This window comes from Chrysochloris asiatica, unplaced genomic scaffold (genome assembly GCF_000296735.1).
Source record: "Chrysochloris asiatica unplaced genomic scaffold, ChrAsi1.0 scaffold00206, whole genome shotgun sequence".
NCBI classification, from domain to species: Eukaryota; Metazoa; Chordata; class Mammalia; order Afrosoricida; family Chrysochloridae; genus Chrysochloris; species Chrysochloris asiatica.
Genome location: NW_006408724.1, coordinates 4,995,583 through 5,018,673, shown reverse-complemented (window position 1 = coordinate 5,018,673; position 23,091 = coordinate 4,995,583). Strand labels below are relative to the sequence as shown.

The 23,091-nt window shown below is 38.5% G+C and overlaps 1 protein-coding gene across 1 annotated transcript in view; it reads left to right on the top strand.

Annotated features, from left to right (window-relative positions):
- The window catches only part of CUBN (cubilin (intrinsic factor-cobalamin receptor)), a 384,343-nt gene that overhangs the window by 207,656 nt on the left and 153,596 nt on the right, over positions 1-23,091 (top strand). Inside the window, exon 32 of the mRNA XM_006872611.1 lies at positions 21,377-21,536. Coding sequence (XP_006872673.1) covers positions 21,377-21,536 — 160 coding nt within the window. The remainder of the gene's footprint in view (positions 1-21,376; positions 21,537-23,091) is intronic.

The window sequence follows — 23,091 nt, the reverse complement described above, 5'->3', positions numbered from 1 at the left end:
GGTTGTTAATGAGCCATTCTCCAATCCTGATGACCCATTCTTCTTCATATAATCCAGCTTCTCAGATTATTTGGTTATTATACAGGTTGTGTAAGCATAGTGAAAATATACAGCAGTGGAGCACACATTTCCTGATTGTAACCATTTAGTGTCCCTCTGTTGTGTTTTAAATACTGCTTCTTGGTCTAGGTCTAGGTACCCCATAAGCACAATTAACTGTTCCAGAATGCTCATTCTCTGCAATGTTGTCCATAGCTTGTCATGATCTACGTAATCAAAAGCCTTTGTGTAGTCAATAAAGCATAGGTAAGCATCTTTCTGGTATTCTCTGCTTTCATCCATGATCCATCTGACGTCAGCAGTGATATTAATTGTTCCATGCCCTCTTCTGAAATTGGCTTGAACCTCTGGCAGCTCACTGTCAATGTATTACTACAGCTGCTTTTTAATTATCTTTAGCAAAAGTTTGCTTGCATACAATATTAATGATATTGTCCAATGATTTCCACGTTCCATTGGGTCACCTCTCTTTGGAATGGGCACAAATATAGATCACTTCCAATCATTTGGCCAGATAGCTGTCTTCCAAATTTCTTGGCATAGATGAATGAGTGTCTCCAGTGTTGCATCAATTTGTTGAAAATTTTCAGTTTGTATTCCAGTCCCCAAACCCTTGGTCTTTGCCAAAACCTTCAGTGCACCTTCAGCTTCTTCCTTCAGTACCATTGACTCTTGATCATATATTGTCTTTTGAAATGGTTGACTAGTGACCATTCCTTTTTGGTACAGTGTCTCTGTATCCCTTTTATCATCTTGATGCTATCTGTATCATTCAGTATTTTGTCCATAGAATCCTTCAATATTTCAAGTCAAGGCTTAATTTTTTTCTTCAGTTCTTTCATCTTGAGAAATGCTGAGTGTGTTCTTCCTTTTTGGTTTTCTAACTCCAGGTCTTTTGCACATTTCATTATATTTGACTTTTCCTCTTTAGCTGACCCCTGAAATTTTCTGTTCAGCTCTTTTACCTGCTAATTTCTTCCATTGCTATTGCATCTCTATGTTGGAAAGCAAGTTTCAGAGTTTCTTCTGACATTTGTTTTGGTCTTTTCCTTCTTCCTTGTCTTCTTAATGACCTTATGCTTTCTTCTTATACAATATTCTTGATGTTATCCCACAACTCTTCTGGTCTTTGGTCGCTAGTATCTCATTTATCAAATCTATTCCTGAGATGATCTCTAAATTCAGGTGGGATATGTTCAAGGTCATATTTTGATTCTTGTGGACTTGTGTTACTTTTCTTCAGCTTCAGCCTGAACTCGCATATAAGCAATTGATAGTCTGTTCCACATCTGCCTATGGCCTTATTTTGGTTGATGATTTGGAACTTTTGCACAGTCTCTTTCCAAAGACGCATTCAGTTTGGTTTCTGTATATTCCATTTGGTGAGGTCCATGTGTATAGTCAACTTTTATGTTGTTTAAAAATGGTATTTGCTAGTGTAGGGGGCAGAGTTGCAGGGTATACCTTTTGGTTGGTTGATGATGCATGGAGGGGATTGTAACCATGGCAATGAAACGATATACAATAGAATGAATGTAAAACCAATGTTCTGCCATGTACACTATCATATAATTCACAATAAAACATTAAAAAAAATGGTATTTGCAATGAACAATTCATTGGTCTTCAAAAAAATCTATCATGCCATCTCCAGCATAATTTCTATCAACAAGGCCATATTTTCCAACCACTGATACTTTCTTTTTGTTTCTACCTTTGTTTCCAATCACCAATAATTTTCAATACATCTTGATTGCATGTTTGATCAATTTCTGTATGAAGTTGATAGAATTCATCAATTTCATCATCATTGGCTTTAGTGGTTGGTGTGTAAATTTGAATAATAGTTATATTAACTGGTCATCCTTGTATTAACATATCCTTATCACAGACAGTGTTGTAATTCAAGACAGATCTTGAAATGCTCTTTTTGATGATGAATGAAATGCCATTCCTTTTCAACTTTTCATTCTTGGCATAGTCAACCATGTGAATGTGTGATTCAAATGGTCAATACCTGTCCATTTCAGTTCATTTATGCCTAGGATATATATTTTATGCATTCCATTTCATTTTTGACAGTTTCCAATTTTCCTATATTCGTACTTCGTATATCTCATATTCTGACTACTAACTGATATTTGCAGTTGTTTCTCTTCATTTTGATTTGTGCCCCATTACCAAATGAAGCTCCATTTGTGTTATCTTGGTCAACTTTACTTGAGGAGGCAGCTCTTCCCCAGTCGTATTTGAGTGTCTTCCAACCTGAGAGGCTCATTTTCTGGCACTATATCTAACAATATTCTGGTACTCGTGTTTCAATATTTAATATTCTGGTGATGGCAATATTCCACTGCTGTTCATAAGGTTTTCAGTGACTAAATATTAGACATCGTCTGCCTTTCCTTCTTCCTAGTTTGTTTTAGTCTGGAAGCTCTTCTGACCCTACTTGTATTAAAAATTGTGGTGGCATAGCTTCCAGAGTCACAACAACATGCAAACCACCATAGTATCCAAGCATAATTCAATAGCAATGTGAACTATACTTGGAACATATCATTTATAATAATGTTTAGGCTTTTTGGTGAAAATATACACAGCAAAACATACCAATCCAACAATTTCTACACATGATGCTTTTTTAAAAAAAAATTCTATAAGAGTTTGGATTGTAAGATATAGAAATATTAATTTTAAGTGACTTGGTTAACTGTCATAGACACATTGATCATGCATTGTTAAGGTTGAAAGATATAATTTCATGTCACTTTCTCATTTTAGAAATAAGAACATTGGGTTTCAGAAGAGTTAGAGTCATAGTCAGGTAGCAATTAAAAGGACCAGCTCTATAATTTAAGCCTTCTACTTTCTAAAGTAAGAAGTGTTTTGGTGGCAAAATCTGAAATGGCAGTATACATACAGGGAACTGAAACATCGACTAAAGAACAACTTGGAAAACCAAACCAAACCAACCCTAACTCATAGCGACCCTACATAGGGATTCAGAGACCGTAAATCTTCATGGGAACAGAAAATGCTTCTTTCTCCTGAAGAGCAGCTGGTGAGTTTGAGGACCTTGAGGACCCACACCTAGCCTACAGTGTCACCAGAGTTTCATATCTGCCAAAGGATAGGGAGAAAATAAAATTAGAGTTGCTTGGTAACTATTTTGAATTCTTTATCAGCTGGACCCAGACTTGAACATCAGCTTTACACCATCTTTTCATCGCAATGATTACAAACTCCTCCAAACTCCTCCATGCATCATCATTTAACAGTATATGCTTCCATTCCCTCTGTTTTTCTTTCTTTCTTTTTTTTTTTTCCAGACTTCATTTTTTAATGTAAGGAAAAGTATTCGAATTTCAGGTGGAAATGATCCTTGCTAAGAGATCAGGAGATATGAGCTTCACTTTTTCATTCAGTCTTGATGCCTGCTCTGTACCTGATCTAACCCTTTGCGGGTCACTAGTTCTGGACCTAGTACTGCTCACTCACTAAGGATCTTAGTTTGCTCATGTATAAAATTGGGTTCCTGGGAAACAAAAGCAGAAAGAGAAAAACTAGGAAAGAGAGATTTAGGTAAGAGTTATATTTGGGAAAGAAAGATGAGAACAAGGTGGGAGTGGAAGAAATCGACCCTAAGGACCATGTGACATCAGGATGGCTTCATCCTGAGGGTAACAGAATCATACAGCTGCTGAGGTTCTGTTGGTGTTCTGGGATACAAGCACAGCAGGTGTTACATATGAGATTACCTCCACGTTCTAATTGTTAGACAGAAAGAACTATCCTTGCAGGAGACCTATTGGTCCCCATTGTGGGCAGGGTAAATCCAAGGTAACCCCAGGCAATTACTTTTGACTTCATGAGTAAAGACACAACTCAGCAAGTCCAGGAAACCAGTGGGAATTGAGAGAGAGAGAAAAAAAAAGAACAGTTATACACTGTTTAGCTCCCCTTTGCTTTAATCCATAGTAGTAATCTTTGTAAGAAGCTTTGGTAGTATAGTGGTTACAAGTCAAGCTGCTAATCTCACAGTCAGCAGTTCAAAGCTACCAGCGGTTCTGCAGAAGAAAGATGAGGCTTTCTGCTCTCATAAAGATTTACAGCCTCGGAAACCCTATGCAGGGTCACTGCGAGTCGGAACCGACTCCAAGGCACATAACTACCAACCACCACCACCAATCTTTGTTCACCAAAGATGTCAGTCTGTTTGTTGTATGAATTACTGATAGTTGCATGGCTGAATAAATGAATGATTGTTGTTTCTACTCCTGCAATTATCTATGTTTCATTGGAAAACTTCAGACGACACATGTAGGACTGTGTTGTGTTGAGTATACTCTCTAGCACTATTATGGATACATGATCCCACTCTTTTGTTGAGTAAATTTAGATAATATTACAGAAGTGCATTTTCTAGAATTTCATGCTTACAGGGCCACCATGACTTGACAGCATTTAACAACAACAAATAATGAAAATCTATGTTGGAATCCTGGTATGCTTAATGCTCTGGACTTCAAGGCTGGTTTGAACCAGAAGGTCAGTGGTTCAAGCTCACCAGCTGCTCCTCAGAAACTGATACAGTGTCTCTATGGATTGGAACCTAATCAATGGCACTTAACAAAAACAATAATAATGAAAAAAGAGAGAAGCAGAATTTTTTTTTTAACTTTCATTGAAACAGTGATAGTATCTTGGGAAACTAATCAGAAAGCCAACTTGCACTCAGGTTTCAAGTAATTTGGTAACATGTTTGCACTTTCTGCTCAGTTACTGTTGAGTGTCTGGTGTAATTAACCTTGGACTCTCTGAATGACACATTTGTGAGTCTTTCTTGCTATGAGACCCATTGGCTGGGGATGACTGTCTGGTTAGCATGAAAATGGCTTTATTATATTTCCTTTCACGAAAACTGCGTATTAAAGTGACCTTCAAATAACAACTTAATTGCTTAATTAGAGTGTCTCTTCTGAGCCTTAAATCCATGTAGCTCTGCTAGTTCTTATTGATCTCTGAGAAATGCTGGATGTAGCTCAGAGTGAGAGCTGGAAGAGAGAAATCCATCCAACAGCACCGACTGGCCCCCTGAGACTCCTGACCTCCGATTTCAGCATCCTCTTTGCTCAGCACAATGGAATGTCTGCCTTGTGAGAAATCAGTAAGAAGCAGATGAAAGCAAACAGACCACAATCCAGGTCCAGCCTCTCATTTGGAGGAAATATACTAGGCCAACCAGAACCCTCATACAAAACACAACAACAAAAAAAGGATTTGACAAGTAACAGTTTTCTTTCTGAAGTTTTTTGTGACTATCTAGGAGAAAGCAATGTGTCTGATTTGAAGGGAAGAAAACCAGATTTTCCCAAAGCCCTCAAAGCTGTGTTATCTGGTTTTGTTCGTGTTATTTCACAGACAGGCACAGGGTGAAACAGGACAGACAAGCAGAGCTGTATTCATACTTTTATTTATTCTTTTAAAACACCACCCGTGATGTGTTTCCTTTTAAAAGCAAAGCAAATGGAAACAGGAATAATAGAACTAGGTGTCCAAAGAGACAACAGAAACAATTCTTTATTAAATATTTACTGCTTTATAAATAAATCCATGACAAAAATCAATCTCTCTCTCCCAGTTGGTCTCTTCTCTTTCTCTCCTGCTGTTCTTCCTTTCCCCCCTCTTTCTCAGTTCTTTTCTCTCCCCACTTCTCTCTCTTTTCCATTTTCTTCCTCTCTCCCCGTTTCTCCTTTCTCCCTGTCTTGTTCCCTGTTACTCTCTTCTCCACCCCCTCTCATCTTTTCCGACACCCCACTCTTTCACAGCTCACCACAGAAAATTTAGCTTCCATTTGACACTTGAGAATAATCTGTGAAGACCTCCTTATTTCATGACTTGCTTTTGGTAACCAGCTTGGCCATTTTGTATTCCAATAACAAATGGATTATCAAAAGCTGTGCCGATCTTTTGCACCCCCAAAGCAAAGAATGATTGAATCAAAGCCCCAGTTCTCAAACTATGGATGCAGGCTTTGTTTTGTTTTGATTAAATTTCAGCTCAGCATCTCCTTAAGTGCTTGTGAAAATAAGTGAGCTCCTGGGATTTCAACATTTCCAGTAATCTTTGAGTCATTGCTTATACAACACCCTTATGAGAGCCTCCCATAACATTTGAAGGCCGAGTGGGATAATGTAGAACAAAGGAATAGAAGTGATAAAGCCTCCACATCAGATGTGTGGTTGTGAATTTTACTTGGGAATTAATTTCAAAGGAGGGTCACTGGAAAATAGACTGAGGAAACTGATACTTCCTCTCTCCCTACTGCCAAGAAGTGTTGCTATAATGAGTAATATTCTCATTTCCTTCCTTCCCTAAATTTTTGGTTTTAACAGATTGGATAATTTCCTGAGGGAATCCCCTCCCTATCACTTAATATTTCCTCTAAACTTGGAGCAGTTTACAATCAAAATGGGAATTCCATTAGCAGCTACACAACGATATATCACATATGAACAAGATTTCATTAGCTCTCTATCTTCAGGATTGACTTTGCACCCTCATGTGAATTATCACTTTTGCATCATCTGCCACTAAATATCTTATCCCTTTACACATTTTTCATCCTAACAAGGCAATCCAAAGTAGGAGATGTGTGCTCTCCAATGAAATGGGGACAGGATGAAGTAAAGCCATAAGTAACAGGCTGAAGGCCAAACCAGGCATCATGCTAGACAGAGATTGGTTTATAATTGAATCTGAAAAGGGTGAGGCATGAATGCATGTCTGAATCCAGGAATAGAATCCAGTTTAGGAACCTGACATCCTAGGTTTATTTATTGGTCCTAGACACTGTGTTCCCATGACACCTTCTGATCAGTTAGCTGTGCTGAGTGTCCCAGGCATGTTCAGAGGAATGGAATGCATGACAGATGACAGGTACTCTGAAATCCATAGGAGCCCAATATAAGACTTGCCAAAATGCCAATAACAATGCATTATTGCCAGACTAGATAAGTGATGAGAGATTGCCATTCCATTTCCAGAACTACTATAATTATCTTTTTAGGAGACCATGGACATCTCCACTTGATAGAATCTTGGTCTCTCAGTATTCTGACTCAATGAATACAGCTTTACTTTGCCATGTCTCTGGATTCAAGGAGCATTGACCAAATGTCAGGCAGATGGTGTTTACATACTGATACACTACTCAGTGTGTAACTGTGGACAAGTTACTTATATTTTCTGAGCCTGAAGTTTTCAAATCACAGAACGGAGTTCTAAGAATGATAACATTGAAATATTGAATTTATTACAGGGTCTAGCACAGACAAGTATTAGTTACTACTCTTATTTTTTTTTTATTACAACTTCTACTGCTTTTATAATTACATTCCTAGGAAACCCTATACAGGGTCGCTATGGGTCAGAACCAATTCAATGGCACTTAACAACAACAACAAATGCAATGCTGAAGACCTTTAAGTTATTTATTTAAAAATTGTGGAATTTAGGTATACAGAACTGGATCTACACTCCTCAGTTCATTACTAATTGTTATCATTAATTTATAAATTGTTGTTGTTAGATGCCATCGAGTTGGTTCTGACCCATAGTGACCCTATCTAGAGCATTCCAGGAGCAGCTGATGGGCCTGAACCACTGTCCTTGTGGTTAGCAGTTCAGTGCTCTCCTGCAACACCACACCAGGAATAGCCCCATTTTATTTTATTTTGAAATATTTTTAAATTGTTAAGATGTACTTTATAAACATTTTATACATTCTTCAATTTACTTTGTCCATAAATGTTAACAGTTAATAAATATATTATTTTCATACCTTCCAGAAGATTCGTACATTAAGAAAGAAAAGAGTATGTCAGATGAAACTAAAAGTATATTCATATAGGCTTATAGTTTCTTTGCATAAAAAACTTACCTTAAAACAAAGGTGTAATATGTTCATACTTTGTGGATTTTAAAAATGCTGCAGTTTTTCATTTTAAATCAAGATTGTTTCTCCTTACTCCTATTTGTAAAAATCTTAACCTATATATTGTTGTTATTAAGTACCATTCTGACTCATAATGGCCCTGTAGAATGGGTTTGAACTGCTGACCTTGCAATCTAGTGCTTATCCTACAGCACCACACCCAGCCTCCACACTAGGCTGGTTAGTTTTCTTCCTGATCAAGATGAAACTTACTAAGATAAGAAGAGAGGCTATACAATAGAAATTTTCCCCATCTTCTACCCTGCCAACAATCTAAAGGAACATATTCCATATTCCAGTTTCTAGAAATGAAAATTCAAATATTTCTGAGAAGCTAAAATCTGTTCCTTCCCCTTCAGTCATGTGCTTTAGGCTATTTAAGTGATAACTGCTATTTCAGTAAGGTGATCTTGAGTCATTCAATCATTCCAGGGTCCTGATGGTCCATGAGAAAAGGGACTGAAATGTTGGTCATTGTACCCATGTCACTTGTATTTTTAGTTTTTAAACAAAGCATCAGTGATTGCTTATGTTCAATACAATGTTAAAATGTGTTGGGATACTCGGTGTTTCTTTTGTATTTGATTTTGCATTTTAGAAAGAGCACACATGGCACACAGTTGCTTGGAGACTAGAATGAAAGGGACAAATTGGAGATGGGGAGAATTTAAGGCTGATATAGTGATCTACAGTTCCTGGGTTGTGCAAATGTTTGATACACTCAGTTCCTAACAGAAATATGAAAAGTTTGAGCTCATTCAGATTTACCTTGGGAGAAAGATTTAGTGACAGATTTCTGAAAAATCAGCAACTGAAATGCATGGGATTACCATAAATTAGAGTCAACTCTGGCAACTGGTTTGATTTGTAGAAATCTAGACAAGAATAGTTGAGGTTCCACATCAAGACACAAAGACACCAAGATGAGATACCACATAGAGGGGAGGGATTCAAGTGATATATAGGAGGGAGAATTCATAGAATAGGCAGATCCGTTGGGTTTGGGGAATATGGGAAATATCTAAAATGGATTGGGCAATTGGGTATATGCTTCTGGCATTTACTGAGGTGAGATGTAGGAGAAGGATTTAGGAGGGAGAGAAAGGAGATGATGGATTCAATTTCAGATATTGTCTTTCAATTTTTATGGGGGCATACAAGAGATAATGTCTGGTATGCCGTTGGATATATGAGCCTGGGGCTTAGAAGAGAAGTCTGGAGTACAGTTATAGATATTGGCCAACTAACAAATGTCTTGAAGGTCTTAAAACAGAAGCCATATACTTTTAACTGGAAGCATTCCTGTCAGGCAGCATGAGGCTAGATTAAATGGTATTAATTTTAGCAGAGACAGTGTAGTAGTGCTGTTATATGAATAGCTTACTTTGGTGTCTTTTTATGTGATCATTTATATGTCTAAATGGTGAAATACTTAAAAAGTTTTCATATATTTTATTAGAAGTTTTTACACAGTGTTCATATTGAAATTGTAAAATACAGAAAAGAAGAAATAAGAAGTTAGTGCCATTCATAATATGAAAATGTAGAGATAAACTATAAAACTCTGGTTTATTTCCCACAGAAGCACATAGACATACATAGATAAGGTAATACTGTATATAATTTTGTATCAGGCATTTCCACTAGCTAGAATCTTAATATATTTCTTTTTTTAAAACAGTTTTCTTTTGACAATATATGGTCACACTACAATTTAGTTATCTATTAGCTTTTTTAAAAAAATATTTTATTGTGAATTGTGTGATAGTTTACATGGGAGAACATTAGTTTTACATTCATTCTATCATATATCATTTCATTGCCATGGTTACAATCCCCTCCATGCATCATCAACCAACCAAAGGGTATACGCTGCAAGCCTGCCCCTGGGTCATCAGCACAAAGCCCCTCTCCCTCTCTTGGTCTAAAGTTCCCAGCTGTATGAGCTTATTTTTGATCATTTAGATTAACTAGGATTTTTTTCCTATTATAATGATGTTATGAAGAACAGCTTTAGATGTGAATCTTGGGGTATAGTTCCTATTATTTCTTGATATAGATTTCCTTATCATTATAGAAAACTCTGTTATAAAATTTTTATGTACATAAGAAAATATAGGCATGAGAATGCATTAAAATATGTAATAAACAAAAACATCTCAGTGTCAACATTTGTTAAATCATATTTTTCTGTATTTGCCTTAAGTTCCCACCTCTCAAAAAATAAATAGATTGTTAAAGACATATTTTAATCCCACATTTATCCTTCACTGATACTGTCCTCTTCCCATTTTACCTAGAGGAAACCACTGGTGAGAATTTGGGCTTATGATTCTCCTTGACTGATCTTACTATCATTTTTGTAATGAGCATTTTTGTACTTATTACTGTGTGAAACCCTACAAGAGTTTCTATAAGATGTTGTTGGTGTTAAGTGTCATTGAGTCGGTTCCGCCCCATAGTGACTTTATATAATGTTTCCAAGGAGCAGCTGGTGAATTTGAATCGCCAATCTTTTAGTTCAAACCAATTTTGTGGTCAAAATTGGTTTGACCAGGACACCTTCTCTGTTGTTGTTGTTTTATTAAGTGCTGGCAAATTTGTTGTAACTCTTAGCGACCTTGTATAGGATTTCCAAGGAGCTGCTGGTGAGCTTGACCCACCAACCTTGTGGTCCAGCACAAGGACTCCTTTCTCTAGGATAGACACCTAAAAGCGGGATTGCTGCCTTTTAACTTCAATACATGTTGCCAAAGTCCATAAAAAAATGTATGAAATACATTTGATATAATGAAATAGGAGAAAGTCAACCATCATATTAATAATGAAAAATCTCCATACAGTTTTCACATATGTTATCTGTTTTGACCGTTTCAAATAACCTGATCAGGCAGGGAGGGAGAATTACCTACCCCAATTTTTAGGATGAAACTAGTAACAAGAAAGTTCCATATTGTCTTGACAAGAACAAATACTCTAGGATCCAGCACTTAATACTAGGTATTCTGACAACTAAGACCAGTGAGCTTTCCATTGAACTTTATTGAGCAGTTGGGAAATTTAAGATGGACTGAATGTAGCCTGTCAGCACAGATTGTGTACCTGAGAGATGAGCAATGTAGTTTGAGTTGAGCACGGATGTTGAGTTGACATCCTTTGGGGTTCCATTTTCTCTATATGAAATTGTGTTGCAGAGCAGTGCAGGTGTTGTAGGGAAGGCTTTTGACAAGAAACACAAAGATTTTTTTTTTTTAAATCTCTGTTCGTCCAGAACTGGATTTGATACTCTGTCATCCCAAACTCAGTCTGGTATATAAATGGATCTCATAGCTTCTTGAACAACTTATGATAAGCTTATTTTTCAGAGAACTTAAAGAAGAAACAAAGGAAGAGTTTTCTCATAATGGTTATTAGCATTTGCTGAGTGATTAGCACATGCCAAGAGTTTTCTCAGTAAATCCTCATTCTGACCCTATGAGAGACTAATATTCAAAGGAAAATAAAGGGGTCTCATTTTCCTCATGGAGCTCTACTGTGGCACTGTAGGATAAGCACTGGACTGCTAACCACAAAGTCATTGGTTCAAAGCCACCAACCGCTCCTCAGAAACACCATATAGGGTTGCTATGAGTCATAACCAACTCAAAGGCACTTAGCAACAACAACAATTGTCTTTGCTCCCTTGCTTTGCACTCATAAATCAATCCACTTTCTTACAGTTTCTGTCCCCATCATTCATGCAAAGAACTCTCTTAAACCTCCAGTGATCTCTAAACCTATAAATGCAAGGAATACATTTTTTTCTTCACAGTAGCTTGACAGTTACCTCTCCAAATAAGGAAAAGTCGATATGAGGAGATGAAATAATTTGCTGAAGGTGCCACAGCTAATAAACATTAGAGTCATAATTTGAACTCAAGTAGGTAATCCAAAGTCCATATTTGTAAATGCTGAGTCTCAATGAAGATGAGCAAATGTTGTAGCACATGAATTATATATATATCTATGAAAATGTTAACTCAAAAGGCTATGTTTCATAAAATTTCCATTTTTAGGATAAAATGCTAGAGTAGAAAACACAAGAAAATAAAAATTGGGCGTTGATGGAGTTTTCCAAACACTACTCTGTTGTAGACCACAGACTCTGTGGGCAGTGGAACAGTTAACCAAGCTAGGCTGAGAGCTGCAGGTGTTAGGTTTTATCACTAGACCTGGAGTTTTGAGAGACTTAAGTCCTGAAGAAACCAATCAAACAAATCAGGAACCCAGTTTCTTAAACTGGGATAAGGTACAGGTCAGTCACAGCTGTGGGTCCCATGATCCAAGACTATCCTCCAGAAAGGGACTTGATGCTCCCAATTCTGGAGAATAGAGAGACTGGATGACAGATCACAGCAGCAGAAGATTCCTGGCTTCTCCAAGTTTTACCTTCCTCCAGTGTAGATGGGGGTTTTACTATTTGTAAGATTCTAGTAGGGTTAAACCACAGAACCACAAGGTTGGCAGTTTGACCCTACCAGCCACTCTGTGGGAGAAAGATGAGGCTTTATTCTCCTGAAAAGATTTTCAGCCTTGGAAACCTTACACAGGGTCATTATAGTCAGAATTGACTCTATGGCACTTAATAACAAGATTCTAGTGAATTCTTGATTCAATAAATTTGGTCTGAATACATAGAATAACAAATGACTCATCCATATCTAACTTGGACTAAGAATTTCTGTTACCATTATTGTGGTTTTTAAATACTAGAGCTCAGTTATCTAAAATATCACAAAATATTTCTTAATAGGACTACGTAATACGTCTTCATTCATAAAGGTGTGTAAAGACTTCTTCTAACAGTGATCTATATTTTGCCACCCTGTAAATAGGGGTACCTCATCCATTGTCATTCTGATGAAAAGATTAACTCCATCCCAAGAATTGTAGAAAACTCATTAACTCCTCCACCCCTAATATTTTCAGGAATTCTTGGATTGGGTGATGAGGGCAAAGGAAGCAGCTTGTGTTTTGCTAGTCATTCCTTTTTCCATCTCTTTCCATTGCTAACATTTCAAGCTCTCTGCAGCAGGCCTTTTATGGCTGTTTCCTTTCACTCCATCTCTTGTTAAGCCCAACTTGAAATTTAGTTCCTTCCCCCTCTTTTCTTAAATCTCTCCAAAACACCATGAACTTGAAGCCTTTTGTGTAGTAAATTTTGATGACATATTCAGTTACTGGCAGGTGATTACTGCAAAGAACAAGATAATAGTTCAGTGAAAATGCAATATTAGACATCTTTGTTTTTACAATTCTTTGTTCGTTTCTTCTTCATTCCTTCATTTTACATTCACTGCATTAGTCATTCATTCTTGACTAGAAAATTACTCTTAACACTTAGAGGCCTAAACAATTTGTATATTTGGGGGGTCAGGGGAGGGGGGACGGATAGGAATGCAGCTTCAGCTTACCCGGATCCTTGCTAGGTATAGCTGTTAGCAGTATTCCTTAATACCTTTCACCAGAGGCATCTTGTCAGGTGGACTTCTTCATAGAGCATCTCAACATGTTGTATCTGTTCATCAGAGCAAGGACGAGAGAGCCCAAGAAAAATCACATCAAGAGAGAGCTAACAAAAAGAAAGTCATCATCTTTTGTAACTTAGTCACAGAAGAACTGTCTCATCATTTTTGTCACATTTTATTCATTAGAAGTGAGTCATTAGGTCCAGCCTACATGCACGGAGGCAGAGATTACTCAGGACATAAACACCAAGAGCCAGGAATCCAGGGGAGCATGTCAAAGAACCAGGAATCCAGGGGCGCTATATCAGAAGTTGACTACTACTACACACCTCCAGTCAGGAAATTTTCACTATGCCTCCCATTCAAGCTCCTGTCATCTTGGAATTCTTTTTTTTTTTTTTTTGTCATCTTGGAATTCTTTCCATAGCTTTCTACTTCTCTGCCTTCAAAAGTGATGTTCTTATTACAAACCATGTAGCTATCCCTTAGTCTCATGTTAATGTTGTTGTTAAGTGCCATTGAGTGGGCTCTGACTCACAGTGACATGTATAGGGTTTATGAGGAGTGGTTGGTAGGCTTGAGCTACCAACTTTGTGGTTAGCAGCCCAATGCTTATCCTACAGCACCACACCAGGACTCTCATGTTAATATTTATTGTTGCTGTATGCCGTGGAGTTGGTTCTGACTCATAGTGACCCTGTATAGGGTTTCCGAGGCTGTAAATATTTATGGGAGCAGAGAGCCTCATCTTTCTCCCACAGAGCAACTGACAGTTTTGAACTGCTGACCTTGAGGTTAGCAGCCCAACTAATAACCACTATACTACCAGAGCTCCTTACTTTAATAGGACAAGCTTATAATATCTATGAAGCACTTATTTACCAAGAACTTCACTCAGTACTTCGTATCATTTGCCTCATTTAATTCTCATGAACAAGAAGAATTATATACTTGTATCAGTCCCATTTTACAGATGAAGAAGCTAAGCCATAGACAGGGGAACCACTTGTCCACTTGAATAGAAAATCACAGCTCCCCTATCAAGATCGGTTCTGAAAGCCTATTAAGAGTTTTAGTTAAGACTTTGGACATGTCAAAGGAATTTCTTCCACCTGTTTTTAAGTAATGCATCCTTTTAAATACTATATGTTTATATTACCAAAAGGACCCCTAGTAGCACAGTGGCTTAAGTGCTTGGCTTCTAATTGAAAGGTTTGTGATTCAAACCCATCATCCACAGTAGAAAGAGGTGGTAATCTGTTTCTGTGAAGATGATAGCCTTGGAAACTCTATGGGGCAGTTCTAATTGATCCTATAGAGTCACTTTGAGTTGGAATTGCTTTGATGAAAATTTTCTTTTTAATTTGAAAATATATCACCAGCGTTATTAGGGATGGGTAACTTTGACATTGGCAACGTAAAATGGGGGGAGGGGGGAGGATTATAAAGCCACAGGCACAAAGTGACTGGCTTACAAGTTTCTAAGAGGGAGTATAGTTTCTCAGTGTGGGGGGGGAAGGTAGAATCCCTACTAAATAGTTTTTATCTTGCCTATACAGGTCTGGTAAAAGGAGATGGGGATAGGATTCTTATGATATAATAGTGAGTAATTGTTATCATGACTAATTGCGACTGTCACATCTGTAAAGGTAGAAGTTTTGTAACAAAAAGAAGGGAGTAGTTAATCTTACAGTCCAGTGACAGAGGATCCTAGGACCATCTAGGGAGAAGGGCATGAGCAGAATGTGGTACCCTATGCAGAGAAGCATCAACACTAAAGATGGAGGCAGAGATGAGGACATGGAGAGAGGGAGCAGCTGAGGACTCTAGATTCATGGAAAGAGAAAGACTGAGTGCTGGTGGCCAGGAGGCAGGCTTTCAGAATGTACCCTTCGGTTGTTAAATGTTTATATATTCCTGAGTATTTTGCTGTGTATTACACCCCTCTTACCCCCCCCCCCCAAATTAGAGGGAATAGAAGCAAATACTGTTGAATGATGATGCATGGAGATTATAATCATTGCAATGAAATTATAAGTGTAAAACTGAAATCACCATAAAAATTTTAATATATATATCACTGATTGAGTGTGTAGAAAGGTATAGAAGGCTTTCTTTGCTTGTTATTAGTTGTCCTCTAGTGAGTTCCAACTCATAGTGACCCTTTGTACAACAATATGAAGCTGCCTACATCATCCTCACAATCCTTGCTACATTTGAAGCCATTATTGCAGCTGCTGTGTCAATCCATGTTATTAAGGGACTTCTTCTTTTTCATTAATCCTCCACTTTACAAAACATGATGTCCTTCTCCAGGGATTAGTCCCACCTGATAGCATGTCCAGAGTACTTAAAATGAACTCTCACCCTCAAGTCCTTTATTTTCCCAAATTACTAGTTCTTAGAACTCTCTGACTATAGGTCTGTAAAACTATAAATATCATCATGCTAGTTTCTCACTTGAATGCTTCCCTTTCTCATGTCAGTCTACACGAGCTGACTTGTGTTAACCTTGAAAATGGTTGACATTTGTCCAAATCTCCTCCAGCTATTGAAGCATTGCGTGTTTGAAAATTCGTGTTCACATCTAGCTAGCATGGCTTGTGTGTTGTTAAAATGCCAGGGACTATGCTCCCAGTATTTTAAATATCAGCACAGTTACCCATAGTTGACAGATTTCAGCAGAGCTTCCAGAGGAAGACAAACTAGGAAGGAGAGGCAGACCACTTCTGAACAGTTAGCCACTAAAAACCTTATTTTTGTCAGATATAGTGACAGAAAACACTGAAAATATGACTGGAGAAGAGCTGCCTTCTCAAAGTAGAGTTGACTATATGATGGGAATGGAGTTAAACTTCCCAGACTTCATTTGCTAATGTGGTACAAATAAAACTGAGAAGAAATAGCTACAAACATCCCTCAAAACATGGAATATATGAAGTGTGAAATCTAGAAAAATGGAAAGTTGTCAAAAATGAAATGAAACAGATAATGATCAATATCCTAGACATAAGTGAGCTGAAATGGATCAGACAGCATATTTTGCTGTGCCAGGAACGACAAATACAATAGGAATGGTGTCACATTCATCATCTCAGGCTCGTCATCCTCAGTCTCCTGTACTTTGGACATGGTGTTAGGAAGGACCAGTCAGTCCTGGAGAAAGGACATCATGCTTGGTAAAGTGGAGATTTAGTGATAAAGAAAAGGACACACAATTTGATGGATTGACACAGTTATGTAACAATGGGCTCAAATGGAACAATTTTGAAAATGGCACAGGATGGGGCAGTGTTTCATTCTGTTGTATATAGGGTCACTATGAGTCAGAACTGACTCCATGGCGCCTAACAACAGACCTTGTTCTTAGAGGCCATATACATACATACTGAGTGGGGGAGAAGTGGCAACAAATTTGTAAATCAAATAAAAACGAATGCATTACCAATTCTATACCCTTCTGTTTTGATACCAGCACCTCTTTCCCTGACCCTAACCACCTGAAGATAGTTCAGACTTCACAAATAAAAGGATACATAGTCCTCCAGAAAACCATGTTTGCCCAAGACCATAGATACCAAACACAATCTTTTTAAAATTTTATTTAAGTTTTTATTATGAATTGAGTGATAGTTTACATGGAAGAACATCAGCTTTACACTCCTCTTATTTTCGTTTCACTGTAATGATTACAATCCCGTCCATGCATCATCATTCAACAGTATTTGCTTCTATTCCCTCTGGTTTTTTGTTTTGTTTTGGTTTGGTTTTGGATGTACACCAAAACACTCAGGAATATATAATCATTCAGACAACCAAAGTGCACACCCTGCAAGCCTGCCCCATGGCTGCCAACCCACAGCCCTTCTCCCTCCATGAGTCTAGAGTCCCCAGCCACTCCATCTCTCCATGTCATCTCTACCTCCATCTCTGGCATCACCACTTCTCTGGATAGGGTCCCGCACTCTGCTCTGCTCCCTTAGTGGTCCTAGAGTCCTCTGCTCCTGGACTGTAAGATCAACCACTCCCCTCTTTCTGTTACAAAATGTCTACCTTTACATTTGCAACAATCACAATCAGTCCTGATAACAATTATTCAGTATTGAACCACAAGAGTCTTATCCCCATCTCCTTTCACCAGCCCCGTCCAGACAGGTTGAAAACGACTCAGTGGAGAGTTTACTTCCCCCATTCCCTCTGAAACTAAACTCCCTCTGGAAAACTTGTAAGCCAGTCACTTTGTGCCTTTATAGCATCTCCTTTTAGGTAGCCAATGTCTAAGTTGCCCATCCCTGTCAACCCTGTATACAGAGGGGGTAGGAATGATCCTTGCTGTGAAGATTCCTTCCTTCTTTTAAGTTACTACCTCCATAAGTATAGGTCAAGTTCATCAAATTGTAGTGGATTGCACTTTTTTTCCTCTTCTTTCTTCCTCAAGTCGAGTTCTGATCATCCAGCCATTGAATCTAGGTCAAATGGGTACTATCTGCAAGTATGGGCCTTTTTGTGTATCTCCCTTCACTTCATATCAGCTGGATGCTTCATTCTCTGCTCTAGTCTTCTGCCAGACAGTCTTTAATATCCCCCATGACACTCAACTTCTCACCTTTTGTTTACAAGTTCATGATTGTCCACTACTCCTTTAGGATATCTGCCATAAACTCAGGAATCCTCAGCACCCCATGTCTGCTGATACCATGCCGTGGTCATTCTAACCTGAATTAGCACGCAACCTAGGTTAAGTCGGGAAGTCTAAGGTTTTTGAGGTTCTGTCTCAGGATGTGGTGCTGTGGGTTAATGTGCTGGACTTCAAAGTCAGTTTGAACTACAAGGTCAGGAATTCAAGCTCACCAGTTGCTTCTCAGAAACCTTACATAGGGTTGCTATAGATCGGAACCGACTGGACAGCACTTAACAACAACAACAACTCAGGAACCAAAGAGGAAGATCAAATTCTTTAAAGAAAGTTAATTTTCAACCCCACTCATGTTTATTATTCTTTTATACATCAGCCACTGACTGTGCCAAATTTTGTCTTTTAAAAGTCTCCTGTTTTTATATAATAGAATTAAATTTGGGTATTTGGAAATCTTATCAAGCTGTAGATACTTCTTAAAGGGATTTAACTGATTTCATTGAGTTTCCTGTAGAACTTAGGTAACCTTTTAATCAGCTTGCTTCCAGTTTTAGAGCCCCAGCAGTTCGCACTTTTATGGATGGTGGATACTTTTTCTTTTGTGAATATATTTCACAATTTTATTTTATTAGTGTCATCTGGAAATGAGTTGGTTGAGATGTGCATTAAAAAATTATTGCTCTCTCCTTTACCTTTTAAATAACAGAACAGAAAATCAATTTCTAGGCCAAGAAAACTCTTGGTAATAGACTTAAGTAAGAATTACCTATCTAGGAATTATATTAATATATTTGTCTATGGAGTCCTGGTGTGCCACTGTAGGGTAAGCACTTGAATGCTGGTTGGCTTGAACTGCAAGGTCGGTGGTTCAAACTCAACAGTCGCTCCTCAGAAACCCTATACAGGGTCACTATAGGTCAGAACTAACTCAATGGCACTTAATTACAGCAACAATAGTGATATGATTTGCTGGTTCTGTCTGATGAACTACATGAAAGTAAGGGAAAATGAATCTCAATTATTCTCAAAACTTTTGAATTTTAAATAAATGGGGACAAAGTTTCTGTCATTTTCTTCCTTGCAGTGCTCTTCTTATAGCAAACAGTTGAACCCACATGGCAATAAATTAAAATTTTTAAATATGAGAATATTGATTTAGTGTAGCAAATGAAAGACTTGTTATTCCAATCTGGGTTTTGGGTTTTTTTGTTATTGTTGTGGGTTTTTTAACTGCCTCCTATGGTGGTGGTGGTTATGTGCATTGGTGTCAGTTCCGACTCACAGGGACCCTGTGTAGGGTTTCTGAGGCTATAAGTCTTTACAGGAGCAGAAACCCTTATCTTTCTCCCTTGGAGTGGCTGGTAGTTTTGAACTGCTGGCCTTGCAGTTAGCAGCCCAACTCGTATCCCACTATGTTACCAGAGGGCCTATACTTTGATGAAATAAAAATTAGTGCACACAACTTAGTAATTGTCATGAACATTTTAAAGGTGGTATGCAATAATATGTTGTTGTTGTTGTTGTTGTTAAGTGCCATCGAGTCGATTCCGACCCATAGCGACCCTGTACAGGGTTTCCGAAGAGAAGATTTAAGCTCTGGACTTAATCTTCACTAACTGTGTGATTTGGGAGGAGCACATGACATAATAGTGTAAGAGCTAGCATACTTGCTTAGTCTCACTTTTTCATTAAAAAAAAAAAAAAAGACTTTTTTTGAAGCTTTGAAGAGTTGTTGAAGACTAGCTTAGGATATCTTTGGTGGTGCTTGTAAAATTATTGTTGTTATTAAGTGCTGTAGAGCTGGTTGTAACTCACAGAAACCCTGAATAGGGTTTCTGAGGAGCAGCTGATGGGGTTGAACCGCCAACCTTGCGGTTAGCAGTCCAGTATTTATCTTACAGTGCCATGCCAGAGGTTGTAAAATTATAACATGCTAATTAAATTTGTAGTTTCTCTGTTATATAATTTTGACTCGTGATGTTTGGATGCATTCCTTGTGAAGCAATGCCTCAGCCAGAGCTTCCATAATTTTAGGATCTCAGAGTGGACCTGGGAACCTGGCAGACCCCATGCCCACTCCCAGCCCTGAAGATTTGTCCCTTTTAAGGGGTCTCCAGGGAAATGGCTCATTTGGGTGACTTTATGAAGTATCTAATCTTACTTCGCTAGCCTTATTCTTCTTTGTTGAGAGGGCTGTACCACTTCAGAGAGAAAAAGGTGACTTAGAGAGAGAAAATCTGGAATCTACTTATTCCATGGACCTCTAAATTTGGGTGTGGTGGAATAGTAGATAAGACTACAATATTCCTTGCCTTTGCGATTCCAGCAGAATGAAACACTGGTGAGCTTGAACTGCTGACCTTGTGAGCTAAAACTGAATTTGCAGTCCAGTGCATTAACCCACATCACCATACCAGTGCTCCATAGAAGCCAAGAGGGCACGACTTCATCTCTCATATTTTGGACGTATTATCAGGAGGGACCAGTCGCTGAAGAAGGACATCATGGTTGGAAAGTGGAGAGTCTGTGAAAAAGAGGAAGACTCCTAATGATTGGCACAGTGGCAGCAGCTTCTGTTCGTACATGTGGAGTAGTAAAGCCGTCTCAGCATATCACTGCACAGACCCAGAGCCCAATACATTTTTTAAATCAGAATTTTCTAAATCAGGCTTATATCACTCATTATTTGAAAGAATTCTGCCATTGCTTTTATTTCTTAACCATGGCCCCATGTAGACGAAACCATTCCAGCAAATGTTGAGTTTCTGAGAATGAGTGGTTCCCCATCATTATTTCTCCTCTATTTATTCACATATTGCATTTGTATCATACATTTTCAGGGCATGTTGGAGATGTGATTTGAGATGTGACTGGACTGGGGTCAGCGGAGGAAGGAGGGCTGCTAAAGGGACATTTATAAAGTCACCTTGAGGTCTAATAGTGACTCTGGTAGAAAAACTCCCACTGAAAAAGCATATTAATGTCATTAGAAATATCCAAAGAGTTACTGGATCCCTGGAACTGTGTTGCAAGACTATAAAAGAAAGTCAGTTTTACTAGGTCCCGCAAATGTGTTGTTTTCCACTAACTCACCAATGTGGCAGATGGCCTGTGGAAAGGGGTCCTATAGATGAAAATCTGAAGTTTCTAAGTTTTACTTGTTGTCTTTCTTTGTAGGCATACGATGGCTTAAACTCTGCAACCACTCGCCTTGTCAGTGTGTGTGGAAGACAGCAGCTGACTAACCCTATCACCTCTTCAAGAAATACCCTTTCTGTGCGATTTCAGTCTGGTACTTCCAGACAAAGCAGGGGCTTCCGAGCTCGCTTCAGGCAAGGCAAGTGCCACGTGGGTTTGGCTGACGTACAGGCGAACGATTCTTAGTGCTTCTCTTGGTGATCCAACACAGTGAGACTGGCTCTCAGAAATTCATAACAACTTTCTACTTAACAAAGAGAATTGTAAATAGAACAAGGACACCATGGCATGCAGTTGCTTTTAATTTTAACTCTGATCTTGTCTAATTTAGATGATGTTAACTTCCTTTGGAGAGATGTGTATCTCAAACAAGTTTTCAGAATGATACTTAAAAGCACCTTTAATACTAGGGATTGTTGTTGTTGTTGTTAAGTGCCATTGAGTCAATTCCAACTCATAGCAACCCTGTACAGGGTTTGGGGGGAACAGCTTGGTGGGTTTGAACCACTGACCTTGTAGGATTAGCAGTCCAGTGCTGATCCTACAGTGCCACACCAGGAGTCCAATACTAGAGGTTGTTGTTGTTGTTGTTGTTAAGTATTGTGGAGTTGGTTCCAACTCATAGTGACCCTGCACAGGGTTTCCAAGACTGCAAATCTTTATGGGAGCAGAAAGCCTCATCGTTCTCCTGTGGAACAGCTGGTAGTTTCGAACTGACGACCTTAAGGTTAGCAGCCCGATTCATAACCACTATTCTACCAGAGGTAGTACAGCATTTCCACCCCCCCCCCCCAAGGCTTTACACTAGAAGGAGATATTCCATTATAAATTTTATAAGGCTTGGTGTTTTGATGTAGTCAGATTCTAACCCTCAAAGTAGTAACTTCCCTAATTCTTGGCTCAAACTTAGGAATTAATGTTGTTTTCCATGATTGTTCATCTAAAATGACCACTTCCCAGTTTTTCCTACCAGATCGTCTCTGCCATAACCCTCCTCTGGTCACCCTTTGAGATGAGCCCTTTTATCCACTGTCAAAGAGGGAAGTAGCCATATTGCTCTGTTTCAATATGGCTTTGACTTTTTATGTAGAGGATCCTTGTCATTTAAAATAGGCGTATCTTCTTAATCATTTAGTGTTCGATGGGTAAGAGTTCTGGTGGGGGTAATATCGGGACCAGTGCAGACAGTACAGCAATACAGACTGCATAAATCAATCACTCCTACTGCTCTCAAAGAAAGGTTTTCAAATACATTTTGTTTCATTTAATGATTCTCTTACCTCTTATCTGAACTATTATAACAGCCCCTTCAATCTTACCCACCCTTTCTCTGTCTACCACTAAAGTTCATTTGCAAATGTCCTGCTCTGATTGCATCCTTTAGTGCTCCAACGTCAGCCCTGGCTCAACACTCCCTAGAGAATGAAACCCAAATTACTCTACTGGTTGTTCATGGGCCTTGGAACCCCTACCTCTCACCTATCTTTTCAGCCAGACCTCTAATATGCCATGTTTCCGCCACATTTGCATAGAAGCGACTCTTACCCTCTTCTCTGTCATTGCTCAGGCTGTCTGCTCCCTGGGCTAGTCTTCCTCACCCTTTGGTGTCTTGTTTAGCCTCTGCCTTATCCATGAGATCTCCACTTATGCTTTCCCTTTGTTGGACAACCACCGAGCTTTGCAATTCTCTGATA